Below are 24,309 nucleotides of genomic sequence, written 5' to 3'. Positions count from 1 at the left end.
TTTTGGAAAAGTGCCGGCAAAGGTTTTCTACGACATTAGTAAATGCAGCACTTTTTTTTATGCCTTGAAAAATCTTTGCCGGCACTTTTGATGCCTTTGCCGGCACTTTTTAATGCCTGCAGTCCAGGTACGTGGTGTAGTGAGCGCAGATGGACACGGACGTCCGCGAGTCTTTCCGTCACCTCGTTCGAAGAAAGATGGGCGTGGAGGAAGAGAAGAGATTGGAGGAGGGGTACAAGAACCTGGCAAAAGAGGAGGACAAGGACCTGACAGAGGAGAAAGATGCTCACGATTACTCCTTGATAGCCTTTTCCAATCTTTTCACCTGTTTCTCTGCTTTCAGATTTTTAGACCTTTTTATCTGCGAATTGAGCTGATGTTACAGTCTGTTCGTGAAATTTGGATGTTGATACCTGGGACATGTTTCTGTGGATAATTCTGATAATTTCAAACATGATTTGTGTTGAAACACGAATTTGTTCGCTTGGAACATTTGTGTTGCAGTTTTTGTAAATTTTAATTTCATATCACCCAAAATGTTAAACTATTGTGCTGACATAGTGTGGCCGTCACACAAGCAGACTGCTTCGATACTTTGTTTGGCTGATTCTTTTTTTGTATAATATGATAGTTATCCATGGTAAAAGTTATGATCTTAGTAGTCTGACTGCAGGTCAAATATTTGTGAGTGATTCCAGTTCCCAAGGGATTCACCAATCCAAGAGGTAATGATTATCTATTATTCATTCATGTTGTTTAACCACCGAGAAGTTAATTATGACACACGGTTAATGCCATCATATGCTCTAATTCTACTAGGCTAACTCAGTGCGAAGGGCTTGTTGAGCAGCGGCAAACATGCAAAGATGCACCCCATGGGTAGGAGGAAGTAAAACTTATTGTCTCCAATCTAATGATACGAAAAAGAACCCCCCGTTTCGCTCCCAGCGCGACACCGGGGGCGAAGCCCTAGCCGTCAGAGACCTCCATCCGGCGCCTCTCCCACCGCCGCTGCCACCGGCCGGCCGGCGCCGCGGTGGCGGCAGACCCCGCTCCCCAAGGTGGCGGGGGATTTTTTTGCGCCGGCAGCGGCTGCTTCTGCTGGGAAGATGAAGAACGCCTAGCCGGCGTCGGATGCTGGGGCAGCAGCCCCAGGGCATGGTGGTGTGAGAGTTTTCTTCCTCACGCCGCGGGGTGGTGGATCCGGCGACCTACTGTCGGGATCTGGATGAAGATTGGGTGGCAGCTTGTGGGGGCTTTCGGTTGAGGTGAGGGCTGCTTGTGTGGTTGCGGCGAGGTGGGCATGGTGGCGCGACAGAAGTCTAGCAAGCTGTGCTGCTTGTGTGCGGATCTGATGCTATGGCGTGGGATCCGGCTTTGGCTGCCTAGTTTCGGCTCTTGGTCGCCTGGCCCTCGACGTATGGTGTTGTTAGTGTGGGGGTCTGTTTCTTGCTGATTGCTTTGGCAGTTGGGATGGAGTTGTGTTTCCAGGCGAAATCCTTGCACAAGGCTGCAGTCGGTGCCGATGACGATAGTGCTCAGGCGTCGTATTTTCTTCTTGAAGGCTTCGTCGAGGAGTTCCTTACTACTGCTGCTCCGACTTTTGCCTCCGGGTGAAAACCCATTGGTATCTTCCAGAGCTTGCGATGGCGGTGGTTTTCTCTCGCTCTCCTTGTTTGAGGCATCATCTTGGAGGTTGTCCCACTGCCCTGCGAGGGACTTGGCTATCACACTGATGCACTTAGTTGTCGGGGGTGGTGGATGCCGCGGTGGTGGCTTCGGGCTAGATGCAGGGTGTCGGGGCGGCGGCCCCGGAAGATGGTGCAACATCAACTCCATGAGGCAGGGTTGCTGCTTGGCATAGCTTTGGGTGGCGACCTTGAGCAGAAGGGAAGCAAGGTTGTCGGCTCGGCCGACGTGCCCTAGAGGAGGGGATGGTCAGACGGTACGTCGAGGTGGCGTCCCCGGGCATGGTGCGATGACCGTGGTCTGCGCGGGCAGTGGGATCGTGTAGTATGGGCTACGAGCTACTAGGTCGTGTGGCGTTGCAGCTCGAGATTGAGCGGTGGCATGCCGGGGCGGTAGCCCCGGGAGGTGACTTCGGTTGAGTGCGCAGGTCGTGCCGGAGTGGTGGAGGTCTGGGCGGCGGCCCCGAGAGTTTCACATCTTTGAGGGTCTTCTTGGTCGTGTGGGCCACGAGGTGGCTTTCGGTGTTGGTCGTCGGCGTGGCGGGTGAAGCAGTTGGCGCAGGTTCGTGTGGAGTGCTTACTTCTTCACCTTCATTTAAGAGTCCCATGTCCGCTCTTCTCTTAGCAGTCACGGCTTCTACTCTCCGGCGGAGGTGTCAGACCAGCTAGTTTGGTGGTGCCGAAAAGTCCCCATGTCTGCTCCTCACACATAGCAGTCACGACTTCTTTCTCTCCCATTGGTTCGTGTTGTGAGGTTGGCATTTCTTGTTGTGTTCGTCGCGCCATCGGCGGGAGCGTGGAGTGGTGTTTGGAGCCTTGTTCTGATTATTCTCGGGTGTGGTGTGGGCTTGGCCCCATGGGGGATAGTGGGCATGGCCCTCCCGTGTTTCTGTTGTATGATTTTCGCCCGGTTTTTCGCTAATAAGCTGACGCCTTCTTCTTAATTAATGAATAATGTACGTAAAGCTTTTGCCTTCATTTCAAAAAAATTGTCTCCAATCTGAAGGAGGTTCCAAGGGAGGTGCCAGACCCGCTCTTCCATGTTGCCGACGCATAGCAGGACCACCTATGCAATTACCACCGGTGTCCCTTCTCTTCTCCACTAACGTCTTCAATGCCATCGCTCTCTTCTCCGTCGCCTCGTGGGCTTTTATTGTCTCATCGATATGGAATTGTCGATTTCAGAACATGACATGCTTGACAATTTGACCGGTTGCATTTTATAAGTTTGTGGCCTAAGTGTTCCCACCGGACAAGTTTAAGTACAAAGTACTACAAATATAATTAACCATTTAAACTCTATTAATTAGTATATAAAAATTAATCATTATTTTTTTGGCTGGAGGAGGCATAGATTTAGAATTGTTCTGCTATTTATTGGCCAAGTATTATGCTTGCACCATTTTAATGGAGCCATGATAAGTACTATTAATAGACTTATTCATCTTTCTCTTTCAGAATCAGCTATAAGAGGAGCTAGTGATCCTGTATAATTTGTATCACTTAAATACCGTATTGCTCTTCATTGAAAAACACTTGACATAAGCCTTATCATGGTGTTTCATCATATTGAGCGTATCTAAGTGCATGTTATATTGATGTAGGGCTGAATGAGTGGCTGATTGTCGTGTCTCCCATCATATTGAGTGTACATAAGTGCATGTTTCTTACACAAAATATATCAGCGTGAATTTCCCGCGATCGTGCGCCAAGGTTCATGTGAGGTTATGTGAGGTTCATGCATGAAGACGAACCATTATGCATGTATGAAGGGATGTATCATGCATGCATGACCTTAATGTTGCAACAGCATGAACATCAACCCCATCAGCCGTATATAAATTGAGGCAGTGTATGTCCATGCAGCAGTGATAGTTTTGGGGATACACAAGAGCTTCTTTTGAAGGCATGCTGCATACACATGGATGGATGCATATCGATTATATATACGGAGTGAGATGTTAGAAGATAACTGATAGGTTACATCGAACTTGTCTGAGAGCTTGTTTATGCAATAAACAGTGTCTGGCCTGGTGTACGTCATTTCATGGCCAACAAGCCGCTGAAGTAGATCATGCTTCACCTCTCCGGTGTTATCAGTTGTGGGTGCTGCGCAATGGAAACATGTATTTGCTTGGATTCACGAAGAACACACACAACTGCAGTTGCTTGAGTGCGGTCAAAACGTTTCACCATGTAAACGAAGCGGACATTCGGTGGGTTTTATTATAGATCATTGTCTTCTATAAAGATAATGTAGGCGAAGTTGACAAACAAGATGTTATCGGTAGGTTTTATTTTCACTGTGTTTGTAACTTTGTATGCCGACATAATTTTGAAAAAAATAAATTAATAACAAAAACATACGAAAAACAAACAAGGCGATCTAGGCGCTAGAGCATCACAACGCTGCGCCGCCTGCGTGACCGAGGTAGGTGAAAGCATTTGTCGCGCCGATGGCCAACTAGCCAGGGCACCTAAGTGACGTGGTCAACTTGAGGGAGTCCATGGCCATATTTGACAAGCCAGGAACAAGCCAACGGCAGTCAAGCCAGGCCTGGGAAAATGGAATGGGAGCCAGAAAATTGTGGAAGCGGCAAGCAACCTGCCGCAGATGGCAGCTCATGCGTTCCTGGCAGATCGCATTATCCTGGGTGAAAGCCCAAATGTAGCTTCGAATTGGACGACGACTACACTGTGAGTGTCGTGATCTCTTTGGATGCGCCGTGTCGGGTACGTTGGTGGAGCTGGAGACTGATGGAATGGTCAGTAGGTGCTTGACGGTGTGCTGGTCGTTTGATCGCTCTACAGCTTCGTGATCGGTGGCTTGTCCCTGGCTTACCCTCTCCGTCTTGGTTCTCGTGGGCTCTCAAGCTACCTGTTGTCTGATGCCCGTCGCTGCGAGGTTGCCCGTGTGATCTAGCCTTTTGGTGGTCTCTTGAAAGGCACAACTCGTTGTTCTAGAGTGAATGTCTCCTTCGCCTGAGGTGTCAACGTGGGATCTTGGTGGAATTTCACTTTTAGTGAATTTTGTCTATTCTAGACTTCTAGTGCAAATTTTTGGGTCAAAATTTACACTAACAAAAGCAAAATACACTACAAGTAGGACTTAGATGGGATCCCACTCGACACCCTACCTTCGCCCGAGAGTCCGGTGCACTTCGAGCCAGGACGAGGGGGTAGGATCCCAGTTCGGCGATGGAGGCTGTTTTCATCCTTTGGTGATGCCTTCAAGCTATCTAGCTTTTCTGCTCCTACTGGTTTGCTTCTGCTTTGTCATTCAAAGGCGGAGGAATTCGTCTTCTCCAAGTTACTCTTTTGTGTGCTTGGGTTGTGCCTGGTGTTGTAACCTGTTATGCAACAACATCCTTGTATCTTACAACCGTTCTGGCTTTATTAATTTAAAGTTGAGTATTTATGTCTTCTGTTAAAACACGTGAACAAGCTTACTAGCACCCGTCTTGAGTAGAACTTGAACAACATCAAGGCAGTCATTGGAGCACCACAACGCTGCGACGCCTACACGCACGGTTGGGTTCTGTGAAAGCTTGCTCCACGCCAGAGGGAGAGGCGCCTGAGCTGAGTGATCTGGTCAACTCGAGGAAGTCTGAAACCACAACTGACGAGGAGGGGAAAGAGATGATGTTCTCGGGGCCACTAGTGACCAACTGTGCTAACCGCGGCTAGGTAGGGTTCCTGTCGAACGATGGCAACCTTGAAGGCCGCGATGGAGACTTCCACGTGGCAGACAATGGCAGCGGATCTCGGAAAGTTTTAATAGGACCTGGCGCTTGTGGAGACGGCGAGCACCCAGTCATGAGTCCCGACAAGCATCGGCAACAGGATGGATCGCTGGAATAAAGGAAGCCGTGTGCATCATTTTGATGTAGAGGCTGGGGCGACGTTCTCCTATTCGAAAAGAAAACGACAAGCACCGGCGACGGGCTGGACCGCTGAACCCTGTCCTCCTGCACGGGGCGCTCCCCGGGCCGAGGGAGTGATCATCGGTGGTGACTCGTTCGCGGCGTCCTTAACGGTGCCACCGCCAATGCACGTGCAGATGTCTGAGATGTTGATAAAGGAGGAGCTGCTAGCACAGGACCGGCAGGGCGGGACAGGGGCAGGCCGGCATGAACGGGCTCGTGGCCGGAATGTCGAAGACCATGCCAATGTCCTACCATGGAGCCGGTGGCTACTACGACTAGCAGAAGCAGAGCAGCAGCATCTGCTCGTTCTTCAGACCTAAACATGGAATTTGCGTGCATGACCATAGTGACCTGCAGACTATAGTGCATGAAGACATGCAATGTTTATGCATGTCCATGATTTGCACACTAAAATTAAAATTTTAAATACCACATCACACGGGTCTATAAATTCCGGTGGTGTCTACCGCTGAAGAAGTTGAGATATGATGATATATAAGCAAGTAGCTAGTCACATACAAAGTAGAATCCATATGGTTATGTGTAACGCGTGCATATGTATGAGTTGGGACATTAGAGGACAACTGAGATGTTTCACAGAGCTTGACGAGAAAGTGGTTCCCGAGGGATATGTGCCATGCTAATCCGACTTCTTTCCTCCCCGCTCATCATCTGTGGGGTTAAGGGTAAGGGTGTTATGAACCCGTGTGACTTTGCTTTGGCTTGGCTTTGAAAGTTTATGGCAGGAAAATTAGGGTGAGAAATCCATATCTCATCAGCAGTCATTGGTGGTGATGCTGAGTAGAAATGAACTGAGTAGTTTAGGAGAAGCAGGGGCAGAGTATCTCCTTGCGTCCCATGACCAACAGAGACCTGTTCCGAGTTGGTAGAGCCATCCAATGTAATTTTTTTCTCTCCATGCAAAAAATGCAAAAGAAAAGCTCATGATAGTTCATAAAAATGATGTGTACGATGTTTATATGAGAGTACTATGTTTTTAATGAATAATATATATTATTACTACTATGCTTCACCTGATACGCATGCCAACTTAGCATTTGTTAGTCCAACACTGTAAAGTTTGACTATCACAAATTGTCAACGGGAACAATAGTAATTGATGTCGCTAGACTTTCCATCTACTGTCTATACTCTCATAATAATTCATTCAACTTGGAACAATACTATAAATATCCTAAACTACTTATACTCCATTAATGACTATAGCCATGAACATACTCCGCGACCATCGAAGTGAAATTGCTGCCCCGCGAGCTCCTTCCCGCGTGCATCTGGAGACGAGAAAAGGAGGCGACGCTGGGCCGCGCTGGGCCGCGGCGCTGGGCCGCGGCGATGGGCAGCGGTGCTGGCCGCGGCGCTGGGCGGGGGCTGGGCGGGGCCGCTGGGCGGCGGCCGAAATCGAGGGAGGGCGGCGCCGCTGGGCGGGGGCTGGGGGCGGCGATGGGCGGGGCCAGCGGCGGCGGTGGGCGGGGCCGGCGGCGGCGATGGGCGGGGTCAGCGTCGCTGCGAACGAGGTCTTGTTCCTCCATCGAGCCAGAACAGCTCGCCCGATGTGCACGTTGCTGTCTGCTAGTCTCTGCTAGTTTCCTTGGACGCGGACGGGCTGTGTGCTAGTCTCTGCTAGTTTCTGTCCAAACTATGTTGCTAGTTCTGTAGTTTGTGCTAGTTTTTGTACCAAAAAATTTAGAAACACAGATGATTGAATTGCCTCAACTGAAATATGTTTTGACATGTGTTGTTTTGCTAGACAAATGGACAACTCACAGATGGATGACATTGGGTTTTTAGACATGTTGAATGGGGGATCAGGTGAAGGGAATTGGAGTGGCACACAATATTCTAGCCCAATCAGTGAACAAGAGAAGATGTCAACTCCGGATGTTTCTGTTGTTTCTGCATCTGCATGAGAGAGAGATATAGCCGTTTGAAATATTACTAAACTATATGAGAGAGAATTTAGATGTCCTAGATATAGAGGAACCACTGAAAAACTGAGATCATCTAAAAAGGAATCTTTATAGATGGTCATCTACAAAGAGGAGATATAGAGGACCTCATTTAGAGGAACCACTAGAGATGCTCTAAGGAGTGAACTCATAATGTCCGTTGGTGATGCTCTAGCTTGCGTCTAATTGGAATACATAAAGACATTTTTTCTATAAAGGGAATATATTAATATCAGAAGATACCAATTATACCCAGCCTCTGCAACAACACAATATCCTAATAACATTACGGATGCACACAGCCAAAAAAGAGAAAAAGAAAACTAAGAGACAAAAGTTCCGCTACAGTATCCCAGCCCTTGCAACAGTACTACATCCACCACCAAGACAACAGACTCTTCAAAAGCAACGCCTCCAAGAAGGGAACAGTGCACCAGCGCTGTCGTCGCCCGATCAAAGATCTTAGGTTTTCACCCTGAAGATGATCTCCGCTCTCAAAACAATGTCTTCAACAAGGACATTGTCAGACACAACCAGTTAAGGCCAGACCTTGGGTTTTCACTCTGAAAGGTAAGACTCCAAACTTCACGAGTGTTGCCGGCCCCACTTTCATACCACTGTTGCAAAGCCCGGAACACCAAGCAAGCCCCTCAACAACGCAAAGACTTGAACCTCTATAAGCTAATTCTCCAAATCCAGCCTTCATGATATTCTATTCTTCTAACTTCACCATGGATTAGCTATCACTTGGTGTCAACACAAAAAAGAGCTTCGCGCAGCACCCTGATACGTCTCCGACGTATCGATAATTTCTTATGTTCTATGCCATATTATTGATGATACCTACATGTTTTATGCACACTTTATGTCATATTCGTGCATTTTCTGGAACTAACCTATTAACAAGATGCCGAAGTGCCAGTTGCTGTTTTCTGCTGTTTTTGGTTTCAGAAATCCTAGTAACAAAATATTCTCGGAATTGGACGAAACGAAGACCCAGGGGCCTATTTCGCCACGAACCTTCCAGAAGACCGAAGAGCATACGAAGTGGGGCCACGAGGTGGCCAAACCACAAGGCGGCGCGGCCAAGGGGGGCCCGCGCCGCCCTGTGGTGTGGGCCCCTCGTCAGCCCCCGACTCTGCCCTTCCGCCTACTTAAAGCCTCCGTCGCGAAACCCCTGAGGCGAAAAACTACGATACGGAAAACCTTACTGAGACGCCGCCGCCGCCGATCCCATCTCGGGGGATTCACGGAGATCTCCTCCGGCACCCTGCCGGAGAGGGGATTCATCTCCCGGAGGACTCTACACCGCCATGGTCGCCTCCGGAGTGATGAGTGAGTAGTTCACCCCTGGACTATGGGTCCATAGCGGTAGCTAGATGGTTGTCTTCTCCTCATTGTGCTTCATTGTTGGATCTTGTGAGCTGCCTAACATGATCAAGATCATCTATCCGTAATACTCTATGTTGTGTTTGTCGGGATCCGATGGATAGAGAATACCATGTTATGTTAATTATCAAGTTATTACATATGTGTTGTTTATGATCTTGCATGCTCTCCGTTACTAGTAGAGGCTCTGGCCAAGTTTTTGCTTTTAACTCCAAGAGGGAGTATTTATGCTCGATAGTGGGTTCATGCCGCATTGACACCGGGACGATGATGAGAAAGTTCTAAGGTTGTGCTGTGTCTTGTTGCCACTAGGGATAAAACATTGGCGCTATGTCCGAGGATGTAGTTGTTGATTACATTACGCACCATACTTAATGCAATTGTCCGTTGCTTTGCAACTTAATACTGGAAGGGGTTCGGATGATAACCTGAAGGTGGACTTTTTAGGCATAGATGCGGTTGGATGGCGGTCTATGTACTTTATCGTAATGCCCAATTAAATCTCACTATACTTATCATGACATGTATGTGCATTGTTATGCCCTCTCTATTTGTCAATTGCCCGACTGTAATTTGTTCACCCAACATGCTTTTATCTTATGGGAGAGACACATCTAGTGAACTGTGGACCCCGGTCCATTCTTTAATACTGAAATACAAATCTGCTGCAATACTTGTTTTCCTGTTTTCTCTGCAAACAATCATCTTCCACACAATTCGGTTAATCCTTTGTTACAGCAAGCCGGTGAGATTGACAACCTCCCTGTTTCGTTGGGGCAAAGTACTTTGGTTGTGTTGTGCAGGTTCCACGTTGGCGCCGGAATCCCTGGTGTTGCGCCGCACTACATCCCGCTGCCATCAACCTTCAACGTGCTTCTTGGCTCCTCCTGGTTCGATAAACCTTGGTTTCTTTCCGAGGGAAAACTTGCTGCTGTGCGCATCATACCTTCCTCTTGGGGTTGCCCAACGAACGTGTGAAATACACGCCATCAAGCTCTTTTTCTGGCGCCGTTGCCGGGGAGATCAAGAAACGCTGCAAGGGGAGTCTCCACTTCTCAATCTCTTTACTTTGTTTTTGTCTTGCTTTATTTTATTTACTACTTTGTTTGCTGCATTATATGAAAACACAAAAAAATTAGTTGCTAGTTTTACTTTATTTACTGTCTTGCACTCTATATCAAAAACACAAAAAAATTAGTTACTTGCATTTACTTTACTTGATCCATCATGTTTCCTTTTAATTTTACCACAAAAAACATACCGGTAGGACGCGGGTCTATCATTGGGAGAAACAATATAGAAGAATTCTTCAGTCATGTTAGTACCGTTGAAGATTTTGAAGATAGACACTTGGTAGAACTTGCTCCTACTTATGAAATTGCTGCTGCTGCTTTAGTTCGCATGTTGGAAACTAAATTTGTTAATCTCAATCCTATAATCCAACACATGTTTCTTACACTTGGTGATTTGGAAGAGGGGGAAAAGAAAATTTTTGTTTTAGAAACCCTTCTTAGAGAATTTGGTGGTCTAGCAAGAGAGGCTAGAAAGGTCTTCGCTAAATTTAATATGCTTGGTTCTCATACTAATTTTGTTGGTCTCCTTGAAAAAATGGATATGGATAGAATAAGGTACACTAATAATACTAATGATGGTGGGGAGATCAAAGCACCAATACCATGTAAACTCCTAGCTATGAATGATGCACTAGAACATAACTATGCTTGGCTTGTTCCTGAAAATTTGTTCGATGAGAGTAGCAAGCCCAAGACTAATGAGAAGGAAGATGCTGAAACTTATGTATCCAATATACTATGCATGGTTGAGAAAACTCCAAACCCCGCTGTAGATGCACCACCCTTTGATAATACTTGAGTTACACTTTCTGCGCCTAGCTGAAAGGCGTTAAAGAAAAGCGCTTATGGGAGACAACCCATGTTTTTACTACAGTATTTTTGTTTTATATTTGTGTCTTGGAAGTTGTTTACTACTGTAGCAACCTCTCCTTATCTTAGTTTTGAGTTTTGTTGTGCCAAGTAAAGTCTTTGATAGTAAAGTAAGTACTAGATTTGGATTACTGCGCAGTTACAGATTTCTTTGCTGTCACGAATCTGGGTCTACCTCCCTGTAGGTAGCTCAGAAAATTAAGCCAATTTACGTGCATGATCCAAAGATATGTACGCAACTTTCATTCAATTTGAGAATTTTCATTTGAGCAAGTCTGGTGGCCTAATAAAATCCATCTTTACGGACTGTTCTGTTTTGACAGATTCTGCCTTTTATTTCGCATTGCCTCTTTTGCTATGTTGGATGAATTTCTTTGATCCATTAATGTCCAGTAGCTTTATGCAATGTCCAGGAGTGTTAAGAATGATTGTGTCACCTCTGAACATGTTAATTTTTATTGTGCACTAACCCTCTAATGAGTTGTTTCGAGTTTGGTGTGGAGGAAGTTTTCAAGGATCAAGAGAGGAGTATGATGCAATATGATCAAGGAGAGTGAAAGCTCTAAGCTTGGGGATGCCCCGGTGGTTCACCCCTGCATATTCTAAGAAGACTCAAGCGTCTAAGCTTGGGGATGCCCAAGGCATCCCCTTCTTCATCGACAACATTATCAGGTTCCTCCCCTGAAACTATATTTTTATTCCATCACATCTTATGTATTTTGCTTGCAGCGTCGGTTTGTTTTTGTTTTTGTTTTGTTTGAATAAAATGGATCCTAGCATTCACTTTATGGGAGAGAGACACGCTCCGCTGTAGCATATGGACAAGTATGTCCTTAGGCTCTACTCATAGTATTTATGGCGAATTTTCATCTTCGTTAAATTATTATATGGTTGGAATTGGAAAATGCTACATGTAGTAACTCTAAAATGTCTTGGATAATTTGATACTTGGCAATTGTTGTGCTCATGTTTAAGCTCTTGCATCATATACTTTGCACCCATTAATGAAGAAATACTTAGAGCTTGCTAATTTGGTTTGCATATTTGGTTTCTCTAGAGTCTAGATAACATCTAGTATTGAGTTTTGAACAACAAGGAAGACGGTGTAGAGTCTTATGATGTTTACAATATGTCTTTTATGCGAGTTTTGCTGCACCGTTCATCCTTGTGTTTGTTTCAAATAACCTTGCTAGCCTAAACCTTGTATCGAGAGGGAATACTTCTCATGCATCCAAAATCCTTGAGCCAACCACTATGCCATTTGTGTCCACCATACCTACCTACTACATGGTATTTATCCGCCATTCCAAAGTAAATTGCTTGAGTACTACCTTTAAAATTCCATCATTCACCTTTGCAATATATAGCTCATGGGACAAATAGCTTAAAAACTATTGTGGTATTGAATATGTACTCATGCACTTTATCTCTTATTAAGTTGCTTGTTGTGCGATAACCATGTTTCTGGGGACGCCATCAACTATTCTTTGTTGAATATCATGTGAGTTGCTATGCATGTCCGTCTTGTCTGAAGTAAGAGAGATCTACCACCTTAATGGTTGGAGCATGCATATTGTTAGAGAAGAACATTGAGCCGCTAACTAAAGCCATGATTCATGGTGGAAGTTTCAGTTTTGGACATATATCCTCAATCTCATATGAGAACACTAATTGTTGCCACATGCTTATGCATTAAAGAGGAGTCCATTATCTGTTGTCCATGTTGTCCCGGTATGGATGTCTAAGTTGAGAATAATCAAAAGCGAGAAATCCAAAATGCGAGCTTTCTCCTTAGACCTTTGTACAGGCGGCATGGAGGTACCCCATTGTGACACTTGGTTAAAACATGTGCATTGCAAAGATCCGGTAGTCCAAGCTAATTAGGACAAGGTTCGGGCACTATTAGTATACTATGCATGAGGCTTGCAACTTGTAAGATATAATTTACATAACTCATATATTACTACCGTTGACAAAATTGTTTCATGTTTTCAAAATAAAAGCTCTAGCACAAATATAGCAATCGATGCTTTCCTCTTCGAAGGACCATTCTCTTTACTTTTATGTTGAGTCAGTTCACCTATCTCTCTCCACCTCAAGAAGCAAACACTTGTGTGAACTGTGCATTGATTCCTACATATTTGCATATTGCACTTGTTATATTACTCTATGTTGACAATTATCCATGAGATATACATGTTACAAGTTGAAAGCAACCGCTGAAACTTAATCTTCCTTTGTGTTGCTTCAATACCTTTACTTTGATTTATTGCTTTATGAGTTAACTCTTATGCAAGACTTATTGATACTTGTCTTGAAGTACTATACATGAAAAGTCTTTGCTTTATGATTCACTTGTTTACTCATGTCATTACCATTGTTTTGATCGCTGCATCCACTACATATGTTTACAAATAGTATGATCAAGGTTATGATGGCATATCACTTCAGAAATTATCTTTGTTATCGTTTTACTGCTCGGGACGAAGCAGTAACTAAGCTTGGGGATGCTTGATACGTCTCCGACGTATCGATAATTTCTTATGTTCTATGCCATATTATTGATGATACCTACATGTTTTATGCACACTTTATGTCATATTCGTGCATTTTACGGAACTAACCTATTAACAAGATGCCGAAGTGCCGATTGCTGTTTTCTGCTGTTTTTGGTTTCAGAAATCCTAGTAACAAAATATTCTCGAAATTGGACGAAACGAAGACCCAGGGGCCTATTTCGCCACGAACCTTCCAGAAGACCGAAGAGCATACGAAGTGGGGCCACGAGGTGGCCAAACCACAAGGCGGCGCGGCCAAGGGGGGGCCCGCGCCGCCCTGTGGTGTGGGCCCCTCGTCAGCCCCCCGACTCTGCCCTTCCGCCTACTTAAAGCCTCCGTCGCGAAACCCCTGAGGCGAAAAACCACGATACGGAAAACCTTACTGAGACGCCGCCACCGCCGATCCCATCTCGGGGGATTATGGAGATCTCCTCTGGCACCCTGCCGGAGAGGGGATTCATCTCCCGGAGGACTCTACACCGCCATGGTCGCCTCCGGAGTGATGAGTGAGTAGTTCACCCCTGGACTATGGGTCCATAGCAGTAGCTAGATGGTTGTCTTCTCCTCATTGTGCTTCATTGTTGGATCTTGTGAGCTGCCTAACATGATCAAGATCATCTATCCGTAATACTCTATGTTGTGTTTGTCGGGATCCGATGGATAGAGAATACCATGTTATGTTAATTATCAAGTTATTACATATGTGTTGTTTATGATCTTGCATGCTCTCCGTTACTAGTAGAGGCTCTGGCCAAGTTTTTGCTTTTAACTCCAAGAGGGAGTATTTATGCTCGATAGTGGGTTCATGCCTGCATTGACACCGGGACGATGACAGAAAGTTCTAAGGTTGTGCTGTGTCTTGTTGCCACTAGGGATAAAATATTGGCGCTATGTCCGAGGATGTAGTTGTTGATTACATTACGCACCATACTTAATGCAATTGTCTCGTTGCTTTGCAACTTAATACTTGGAAGGGGTTCGGATGATAACCTGAAGGTGGACTTTTTAGGCATAGATGCGGTTGGATGGCGGTCTATGTACTTTGTCGTAATGCCCAATTAAATCTCACTATACTTATCATGACATGTATGTGCATTGTTATGCCCTCTCTATTTGTCAATTGCCCGACTGTAATTTGTTCACCCAACATGCTTTTATCTTATGGGAGAGACACCTCTAGTGAACTGTGGACCCCGGTCCATTCTTTAATACTGAAATACAAATCTGCTGCAATACTTGTTTTACTGTTTTCTCTCGCAAACAATCATCTTCCACACAATTCGGTTAATCCTTTGTTACAGCAAGCCGGTGAGATTGACAACCTCACTGTTTCGTTGGGGCAAAGTACTTTGGTTGTGTTGTGCAGGTTCCACGTTGGCGCCGGAATCCCTGGTGTTGCGCCGCACTACATCCCGCCGCCATCAACCTTCAACGTGCTTCTTGGCTCCTCCTGGTTCGATAAACCTTGGTTTCTTTCTGAGGGAAAACTTGCTGCTGTGCGCATCATACCTTCCTCTTGGGGTTGCCCAACGAACGTGTGAAATACACGCCATCACACCCTCCAAAATCAAACGGTCGGAATAAAAGCATGGGCGCGCACGACCGAATACCACCGATCCAGCAAACTCCAGACAATAAAAGCACGGTTACACTCGTCGGCGGCGCCTTCCGGAACTCAACACTCTGGCCAGATCATGAAGGGAAGGCCTCCGGCAGGTCTTCATCTTCGCCCAAGAGAGATCCTAGGACCGCCGCCTTTATTCAGTTCGGGCCCCCACGCCGGCGACCATCCTAGGCTGGCCTAGATTGCCGACCGAAGACACGAAGTTCGGAGACGCCACACCCGTCGGGGCAACACCGCAGCCCCATAGCCAGCCCTCCACCGCCGGCCACCGACACCACGGAGAAGGCAAGGAGGAGAGGACCTAGGGTTTGACCCCATCCAGCCCGCCCCAACCCATACCTTTGCCGCCGGCCAGGCACGCCGCCGGAGGCACCCACCGCAGCTCGCCGGCCGCGACGCCATACTCCCAGAGTTCCACGCGCAGGGCAGCGCCTCACCAGGTCCCGCCCCGATGCGCCGCCTAGGACACGAGGGAGCCGCGAGAACCGCCCGGCCGCCACCGTCGGTCGCCCGGGCTTTGCCCGGCAGCTTCCTCCGGCGGCGGCGCGCGGGAGGAGAAGCCCCGGCGGTGCTAGGGTTAGGGGAGGAGGGTCGCTCCCAGGTCGCCCTTGGCGAGAGCGATGGGGTTTTTTCTTTTCTGATGGATGGCATCATACAATATATTTGACATTGGCACATCCTTCGCTTACTAGAAGTGTAGGCTTCAGCAACCAATGTCAGGTTTTAAGAAAATATTTCATAAAAACTAATTGTTGCTTATTACATAGAATGCATATGGGTCACTAGGTTGTGTTGGCTTTGAGTGTTTAAAACAATATTTTTTGGTTAGGGTTTAAGCCCAATCCATTGATTTCATATCATGCTTCTGCTGACATTCTAGCTCCAAGTTTTCTTGGTTATTATGTTATTCATGTAAGTTCATCACTTCAACTTTAAAACTATGCCCCTTGCTTAGATGATACATTATACATATTAGATAACTGACATTTGGCCTGTCATGCTATGAATTAGGCAATTACAATAAAATTAATACTACGCCCATGTCATCAATGAGCTTTGTTATTGGTTTTGTTTTTGAAATGAGGTAGCCCTAACTCTGCATCGATCGATCGATGCATACGAACCTTTATTACAATAGTCACAACAAAATATTAAAATTATTACATCTCATGGATCGCAGAGTCTCAACATGGATAAGCCACCTTAATATGACTAAAGGAAAACATCGCCAGAGCATCATGAGCCAAGGCGCCTCTCAGACCGCCAGCCGCGTCGGCTGTAGAAATCCCACGCTACCATCGCTAAACAGTTGCACCCAATATTCATGTAAAAGCGATCCAGCACCGGCAGCAGGAAGGACCACATATGGATCTAGTGCGTAACCAAAGGGATAACCCGCATAATTGATGAAAAAGTTTTTGCTAAAGATAAAATCATTACGGACAGTCCATATAGTCCATAGTAAAGAGCACACACCAACTATAATTTGACCTTTATCTTTTTTTTCTACTCCATTTAACCAATTTCCAAACAGATTTGGGACACTAGATGAGGAGGTAAATTAAAGATCATATAAATAATCATCCAAAGAATTCTTGCTTAAGGACATGAAAATAAATTGTATTGTCTCCTCTTGATCACAAAAACAACATTTGGTACAAACATGCCAATTCTATTTGATGAGATTATCTTTAGTTAAAATCACTTCTTTAAGAAGAAACCACATAAAAATTCTGATTTTGGTAGATACTTAATCTTCCAAACATGTTTCTTAAGGTAAATCGTGTGTTCATTAAGCAAATCAAGATACATAGATTTGACGGGAAAAGACCCTGAGGTTGTTAAAGACACGCGGAGAGAGGAGTTCCTACTGTTCTAGTAAACTCTGATCAACCTAAATAATTCTCATTGTCAGTCAGTTGTACCATCATGAGACGTAAAAATAGATGTACTCATCTATCCCATTTATGTCCCGATAAGACTTTCCTGAAACATATGTTTAGAGGAGTACAAAGGGCTAAGGCAGCTACACAACCGAAATCTTACCTACAGTGATCTCACCATTATCCTGTCCGTCCAAATGAACAAAATAAAACATGAATTTAAAAACCAAATGAGATCCTGGTAGTAGATGTCATCGGCAGCGAGCTGCTAGTGCAGACTGGAGGTGGTGAGGTTCCAGGGCACAGTTTTACGTCCTCGTCCATGTCATGCCCGGTCGCGGTCCGATCTGTGTGGGTTAGCCGACCCCATACATTTCCCCATGGTGGGCACCGAGAGGGGGGATTTGCTGGCAAGCCATGCCACCGGACCCTCTCCGCCAGGGATCCTTCTCTAGCTGTCCTACATATCGTGCAACGCCACGGATCTCTCTTGATCGAGGAATGATTTCAGTTTCGTGGAGCGGAATCGTACAGGAGGGCTTCAGCGCAGGTATGCACGGCGGAGGTTAGGGAAAGCGTTGCTGCGCGGGGTATGGGAAGGCGGCGTGTATGTTGGTTGGGCGGCGAATTGGGGAGGCGCCGTGGAGTCAGGGTTTGACATGGAATGTGTTACACGGTACCTTTATTTTTTCTATTCGCAACTTTTTTTCAGGACAATGCAGGAAGAAGCATGCGGGCGATTTGTTTAGCAATGGAGGGTAGCAGTCGACATGTCAAGCGTCCTCTGTCTCGTGAAAGTTGTTAGAGATTTTTGTCAAATCTAGATGTATCTAGATACTATTTAGTATGCAGAAACAATGAAATTTTAATAAATCTCAAGACGACTTTCATGGGAGAAGGGAGTAATAGAGATCTATGCAACGACTATGCGACAACTGATGATACCATCTATGCAACAACTGCTTTAAAGGTTGATACATTATCCAGAAAATTCATACACAAAATATTGATGATACCATCCACGCGACAACTGCCTTAAGGGCTGATTAAAGTATGATGCCAAATTCTTGTCAAACTAGCGTACGTTTTTCTTAATTATACATATTCCACTATACTATTGTGGCCATCACAACTTGGATAATCTGTTGGAGGCGGGGAAAGAGTCGTTTCAACCGTCGGCCCGTCCTCCACCACGAACGCCATTGCCATGCCCGATGACGAGTGATGTTCGGTATGACAGTGAAAGAACCACACCCCTGTTGATCAATGCACAATGTGTAGACTAGTATCAGAACACCCATCTTTTGATGCAAATATCAATATAAGAATGTATAATTGCACATACCAGGATTACTTGCGACAAATCGAATCACTGTCCACCCATACATGGGAACATGAGCGGTGTTCTTCACCGACGGATTCACCAAGTTGTATTTCGGCACATCCTTCTCTGCGTCATAATATCCAATCCCCTGTGCGAGAATGAAGAAATCGTGCCCATGAAGGTGCATTGGGTTAGAGTAGCTCATTTCCCCCGGCGGGCCCTGCAACACGATCTCCACGGTGCTGTTGTAGCGCAGATTCTTCACCATCGTCGCCGTCAATGTTGGAGTTTGAGTGAAGTTTACCATCGGTGGCGCTCTTGGAAACTCTATGAGGGAACTTATGTTCCTCATGTTGTTGTTGTAGTGTGCTTGGAGCAATGGCATCGCCGAGGGATGCTGAAATGAGATGTTGTTAATCATGGTCACCTTACAGTGGGGTGATCCAGCATACAAGCAGTTGTCTCCCGACCTAAGGGCCATGAACATATGCTCATCGATGTTTGACGGAACCGTCTGAGGCAGTAGGCTGGTCAAGTTGCCATGGAAGTAGAAGGATGGCCTTTCATCGTGCCAATCAGGCAATTCTGGGGCCATTATCGCCAGAGTATCATCACCCGACCATTTCATTGGATTGTAGGATACAATACCTCTCGACATCAACACCCGCTTCTGGGTGATAGGCTCAGTTGTTTGAACGGCTTGGGCGACCATGTAGTACCTACCAGGAGGAGCGTCGGCAATGACCAATGCATCGAACGTCTCACCTGATGCGATCGCGATGATATCTGTGGTGTATGGTTTCACATAGTTTTTTTTTTTTTTGCGGGGGTATGGTTTCACATAGTTGGCATCAGCGGCGACCACAGTAAACTTATGCCCAGCTATCTTCAAGTTGTACGCTTTGTCAATTGCAGCATTTACTATCCGTAAGAGATATGTCTTTCCTTGCACAACATCCAGCTTGTAGCTGTCTTCGGTGACCCCTACATGTGGAGTGAAAAAAATATTGTCAATAAAATTAATCTAACCTAAAATGAGGGTGCTTAGTCTTAGAGTAGTATGCAAACCACAAAATAAAATTACTCCATCGGATTCCTATTAATTGACTCAACTGTTTAAATATAGATGTAGCTGGTCAACAACGCGTTTGGATCGAAGGAATACTAATTTTCGTTCAAATACAGTTAAAAACATTTTTTTTTATCTAGTCATGAATACATTTGTCCAGATTAGTGTCACAAACTTTTGTTAGAATTATGTATTTTTTAAAGAATCTTTCGATCAGTTTGTCGCACTAGACTTTTATAGTTAGTGTTAGTAAATATTTTTTCAGAAAAATAACTTCATAGATTAATGTACAATGACTCTATCCCACCATCATGCGGTGGCGCCCCGCGCCGCACCAGGGTGCCCCCGCCATAGCCCCTCATCCTCCCCCTTACGTGCATCCCCACCCGCCATCGCCAAAGGTGTCTCTTGGCAAAGCCCGTGTGGCGTGGCAGCGGATGCGAAGCTTCTCGGCCATAATGGAGGAGCAGCAGAGGCGCTCGCTCCGGCCATCTGCATGCGACGAAGGCGGCCTAGGGGGCTCGGTGGTGTGGGGGCAGCGGGTGCGGCGTGGCAGGCGGCCCCGATCAGAGCCCAGATGGTTTTGGCCGGGCTGTGTCTCGATGACCTCGATGTTGGAAGCCGGCGGTGCTCCCGAGGTATATTTGCAACATTAGGAAGCCAGGGCGGTGGTGGTCTCCTCTTTGACCAGAGGGGATTGGCTAGTCTGTGGCTCAAATCTAGTTCCCGGAGATGATGTGTCGTTGCCATTGATAGATGTCCATGCCTTCAGTCATGGAGGACAATGCATGTCGGCGCCTGTTTGTCGCTACCTTGTTGAAGCAATTGTTCCTGCAACCTGCTTTTCTTCTCGATCGGGCTTCTTCGGGGGAAACCCTAGACCTAGGTCTCCCGGATCAGACGATGGTGAAACTCGGCGCCGGTCTCCCTTCTAGGGCATCATTTTTGGAGCAGACAATAACTGGAGGTGGTAATGAGGTGGAGCGGTGTGCATCTACTGTGTCGACGACTGCACATCTCGGCGGCATGGTGCAACGGGGTCTCCGCAAGGGACGTAGTATGATTTCATGCAGGGCGGAAGCACTGTCTGGCGCCATGGTGGCGTCCATGATGAGCCTGTCAAGGTCAATGCCTTAACCTTATTGAATATAGGTCTGAGGAAGATGGTGGCAGTAATTTCCCGAGCATACGCAATGGTGTGCGTTCTGGGTATGCTAGAATGGTTAGTCATCCTGACTCGCTGTTGGGCGTTCTGGTCCGGGCTCTGGTATTCTGCTGATGTGCATTGGTGAGGTATGGACAAGAGGCCCCGTCAAGATCACCCTCTTCATCGAACTTGTAGGTGTTGCAACATATGTCGTTATTGACGTGACTTCAATTTAATATTTATGTTTTGCTTCAAATGTTTCGGTGAATAATTTTAATAAAATAAAATTGTGTGCATGATTTTGATCATGCCACAATTTGAGGAACATGCAAACATTAACCAACAGGATAACACCGAGGGATGACCCATTAAATAAGATGTAATTGTTTGTTGTCTAGAAGATATGCAATGTACTCCCTCTCTCCCAAATTAGGATGCATATTAGTTTTGGTCAAAGTTAAATTTTATAAATTTTGATTAAGTATACAAAAATTATAGCAACAACTACAACATTATCTCAATGTTATTAGAATCATCATCAAATACATTTTTGTATTATATGCATTTAGTATTATATATAAAAATTAATATATTTTCATATACTGTTGGACCAACTTTATACAGTTTAACTTTTACCAAACCTAATATGTATCCTAAATTGGGAAGGAGGAAGTACAAGATACTATCATCTTATAAATCCCTGCACATGATAGGAATTACCAGAACAGTTATTGAAGTCTCCGAGCAGTCCATTGATTGTAGGTGAAAGAGGAATATCACCATATATTCTATTCTCGGTTTTTTCATATAGCTCAAAAAGGTCCATGTCAAACCATTCACCTGTGTACAAGAAAACATAAATAGTGGAATGTAAGATAGTTTATTTTATTGCAAACTTGCATAAACAAACCTATAACAATGGGGACCTCCCAGTCTGGTTTGGGAAATGGGTATGAATTGGGGCCCAATCTTGGTCGGATGATTAAGGCGCCATGAATAGTTGCACGAAGGAAGCCAACGTGAGCATGCCACCACAATGTTCCCTCTTGGCCAATGACGTTGAACCGATATGTGAAATTCTTGTTCGGCTGGATTGGGCATTGCGTTATCATCGCTGGTCCATCAGCCCAACAATTATTATGTTGCTTCACTCCATGCCTGCATATATACATCAACAAATTTTTAGTGGCGCGTTTCAATGCGAAGTTTGATAGTAAGTTCATACAAGTGGGGGAATGGTAACCGAGGGTCTGCTAAAATTGGCTCCCACAACCAGACTAGCTAGAAGAGGCGAAGGACGAGGTGGACACAAGATGGCATCCAAGGGTACATGACATAATGAATGATGAGATACCAAAGATAGGTTAGGCCATCTGCAGCGGGGCGATCCATCATGTCATGGGCTGTCCCAAACGGTCCACATGGACTGGCGGTTAGGTTGTGGACGTTCTAGCGATGCTACCTAAACAGACTGACTCGTACAGACCGACACATCCGTTCACCAAATTTGGACCGTTGATATGTCGTATCGGACAACGCGCACATTTGTACCTTGGCCGCAACAACAATCTAACATAAGTGGTCATTTCATTTACCACAACAGTATAAGATATGGATGTCCATGATACTAAGTATGAAACTATGAATTGTTTATAGTAGTGGCAACATCTTCAATAACGGATTCACATTGCAAGAATAACGAGAAAGAAAATATTGCAATCTCAAATTTTCATAGAAGTACTATATAACTCTATGGTATCCCTTGTTGATGCCATATATGATGTCATCCTCTCTTGATTTACAAGAAAAAACTAACCCTGATAGTATTAACTAATCAAGTATCACCCTACAATCTCAACCGTTCATCGAGTGGGGACAAGGGCTGGGACACGTTGCTTGACAATTGAGACTTGAGAGAGACTGGTGGTCACTTCACGTAATGGGCTGGGCTGTTATCTAGGCTGCTCCATGAATTAATTCAGGAGGCTTGGTCCAGTACAACCCCTTCATAAACTCAACCAAACCCAGCGGTCGGTATAGTTTAGGTTTATGTTCAAACCCAAATCTGAAATCCGGTATGCCCATGTATATACCGCCATGGCAAGACAGTCCGGCGCCACAAGCCAGTTCGGCGCGGTCAACGTAAGGCAGTCCGGCATCACAGGACAAACTGCCGCAGGTACCGCAAGATAGTTCGGCTAGTCCCGTTCTCAACGTGGCGGACAATCCGTTCAAATTGTCTCGGACTATCTAGGGTAGATTTGCTAACTGTTTCTCGCTGCCGTGCGGTTCTATAACCTGCACGCCGCCCGAACCCACCGGCACACACCTACGAGGCATTCCTGAGGCTCTTGTCGCCCAGCGCCGCGTCGCAATGCCTCGTGGCCAGCAATCACTGCCTTGTCGCCGCAAGACGATCGTCACCGAGTACAAGAGTCGCCGCCAATGATCCTCTATGTATATAATCATGTACATACTCATGTAACCGTGAAAACAACTGAAGAAATCAGTTTCGGTCATATCGGCATCATATCGGTCTCTGTTCTGGTTAATTTGGGGTTGGTTTTCGGTACTCGGTCTAATTTAGCAAGTGCACCCAATTGGAAGATAAATTTTATTTCTCTCGCGTGAATTCTGTGCATGCCACCATGTCCAATTACTCATGCATAACGACTAGAATAAATCTGATTGGATAACTAACGCTACTTACCAATGAATTGTTACTCCAAGGGGCGACTTGTTGATGACATGAACAACCACGGAGTCCCCTTCCGTGACCTCAATCGTCGGGCCGGGGAACTGCCCGTTCACCAGAGTGACAAGTGAGTCGTTGCACATGTGATGCATCTCAATCTGGCTCACCTGTATGTTCGAGCACATGATAAGAAATAATCTTCTACGTAGATAAGATACTCTGGCAAATTTATCTACAGTTGTATATGTTTATGGAGCAACCGGCAGGAGCACTACCTTTTCATTAAGCAAGAGAAAACAATAAGCCAAACTGTACAAGAGAGGGCATATTTAGATTAAGATGGTAATATACCCAGAACCCACCATGAGATAAGAAAACAAAGGAGTGTAGAAGCAAGAGGAAAAACTAATCCGGTTTCGGCCCAGATGCAGTAGTATATGTTTATACACAATAAAAACGAGTGTAGAAGCAACGAGAATCTTGACGAATTTGCTACACTTAATTCGAAACCGAGAAAGTATGTTCCGAAATCTACTACACAAGGGGCATAATGGCGAGAAGACAAGAAGGGAGAGCTAGCGAGGAGCTTACTACGAACGTGTGCTCAACGAGCGCCGCCTCGGCGCCGCAAGCCGCTGCAAGTGCCGCTGCAAGGAACAAGACGACCCACGCGGTGGACATGGCTTAAGACGAGCGAGGAGCTAGCTTCAAGACGGCGTACTTCAAAGCAGACGCGCGCTCTAGTCTCCGCACCAGCTAGAGCATATATATTGCTCGCCGATTCTCTAGCTCCTGCATAATGGGCCACCAGTGTCCTTTACCTGATACAATCGTGAGCTGTTGAATATCTTGCTCGATCTAATCAACGACTCCATGTTTTACCTTATTTTTCTCTGATATGGAAAACTAGTAAAGAAGTTAATCACGGGGTAAATCTCCTACTCCCTCCAATCCTTTTTAATTGATTCGAAGTTAGTAAAAGAAAATCTCCTCCTGACGCCACTAGCTAGTACTGCACCATGCATCTATCTGTCCATTACTACTATAGACAGTTTAACTGTGATTTGTCTACTAATTTTTAAACGGAGTTTGTCTA

The 24,309-nt window shown here is 45.6% G+C and overlaps 1 protein-coding gene across 1 annotated transcript; it reads right to left on the bottom strand.

Annotated features, from left to right (window-relative positions):
• Positions 1 to 18,073: 18,073 nt before the first annotated feature.
• LOC124646889 (laccase-15-like) lies at positions 18,074 to 23,894 on the bottom strand. Its single transcript, XM_047186932.1, has 6 exons — positions 23,805 to 23,894; positions 23,229 to 23,380; positions 21,429 to 21,676; positions 21,239 to 21,358; positions 18,324 to 19,286; positions 18,074 to 18,234 (listed from the first exon to the last, which is right to left on the bottom strand). Exons 1-6 carry the CDS (start codon positions 23,892 to 23,894, stop codon positions 18,074 to 18,076), a joined length of 1,734 nt encoding a protein of 577 aa, XP_047042888.1.
• Between the last annotated feature and the right edge of the window lie 415 nt (positions 23,895 to 24,309).

This window comes from Lolium rigidum, chromosome 4, assembly GCF_022539505.1.
Source record: "Lolium rigidum isolate FL_2022 chromosome 4, APGP_CSIRO_Lrig_0.1, whole genome shotgun sequence".
NCBI lineage: Eukaryota > Viridiplantae > Streptophyta > Magnoliopsida > Poales > Poaceae > Lolium > Lolium rigidum.
Note: the sequence above shows the minus strand (reverse complement) of the source record. Positions and strands in the feature narration are given on the sequence as shown.